This window comes from Frankliniella occidentalis, unplaced genomic scaffold, assembly GCF_000697945.3.
Source record: "Frankliniella occidentalis isolate FOCC.00 unplaced genomic scaffold, Focc_3.1 Scaffold221, whole genome shotgun sequence".
NCBI classification, from domain to species: domain Eukaryota; kingdom Metazoa; phylum Arthropoda; class Insecta; order Thysanoptera; family Thripidae; genus Frankliniella; species Frankliniella occidentalis.
In genome coordinates, this window is record NW_026267347.1 from 219,686 (window position 1) to 220,872 (window position 1,187).

General features: G+C 46.8%; 1 protein-coding gene across 1 annotated transcript in view; it reads right to left on the reverse strand.

Annotated features, from left to right (window-relative positions):
* The window catches only part of LOC113214661 (uncharacterized), a gene marked incomplete in the record, with an annotated part of 64,647 nt that overhangs the window by 37,657 nt on the left and 25,803 nt on the right, over positions 1-1,187 (reverse strand). The window contains 2 exon segments of the mRNA XM_052272724.1: positions 203-317; positions 587-789. Of these exon segments, the coding sequence (XP_052128684.1) occupies positions 203-317; positions 587-789 (318 nt within the window).

A 1,187-nucleotide genomic window follows, 5' to 3' on the forward strand; every position in this document is an offset into this window, starting at 1 on the left:
TTAAATATTCAGGTACGACAAAAACGAGGTAGGACAACCTGAATAGACCCCTTATAAGTTGGACGGCTTATTTCCTCATGTTGAATTTCTTAAAGTTCCTTTTATAGTCAAAGATTAAAGGTGGTTTTTACCGTTGCCGTGAGGCGAGACGACTAAAATCCACCCAAACCGGGAGCTTTAGAAAAAATAAAAATCGCCTTACCCTGCTACCCAAGAAAGTTTTTCCCGTTCCAGGCGGACCCTGAACCAGCGCCACACGGCACACCAGAGCTTTCTCCAAAGCGTCCATCTGGGATTCGTTCAGCTCTGTTCGGAACCTTATCCAAAGCGAAGAAGGAACATAAACAACGTGGTGACGATGAGTTTAACAGGCGTGACACAAAAGAAAGCCCTCTTAGAGCCCTTTTAAATATACCATGTATATCGCTGTGAAAAACCGCAACATCCTAACAAACTGATTCCAAAAACTACACTGGATTTGGTTAAAAAAACGAGTTTCCTATTTAGCACAAATGTTGTTTTGAGTTCATAATAGTATCACTGCTTTCCCTTGTTTTTAAAAAAGGGCAAAGTATGTTTGGCGTACCTCTTTTTCAGCGCCTCCACCTCCTCAGATGTCTGCGTCACGCTTCGAAGGTACGATGAGTACTTAGGCGGTCGCGACGGAAGCACGCCGTGTACCACTTCAGCCTCCAGGTTGGCCAGCGTGCGAAAGGGGTCTGCTAGGTCCTTCCGCAGCACGCTCGTCACGTGCAGGCAAGGAAAGAAGAAGGGCTGAGACTCAATGAGCTGAGAACAAAAGTTAAAAACATAACTCCTGGCTGCGGAGCGCTATGCGCACAGAGTAACTTTTCACCCAGAGTTCACGGGATTTCAGAAAGATTACAAGGGATTTCCTAGGGACCAATGCAAAACCCTTCGAGCCAAAATTTTGCCCATTCGAATCTTTTTTGTACCGTTTTGCCGTTGAGGTGTTTTCCACAAAAAAAGGGCAAAAATGTACCAGAAGCCGTAAGATCTTGCTTAAATCGACATATGGCTTGGAACGTATGCACATGTGACCCACCCACTTGACTGATCCGGCATTCCCAGGGGTCGTACCCAAACCACGTGACGGGTTTTTGGCGGAGTTTTACCACCCACCCCTCCCCCTCTGTGGTGGTCTGTGGTTGTTTCGGGGACCCCCC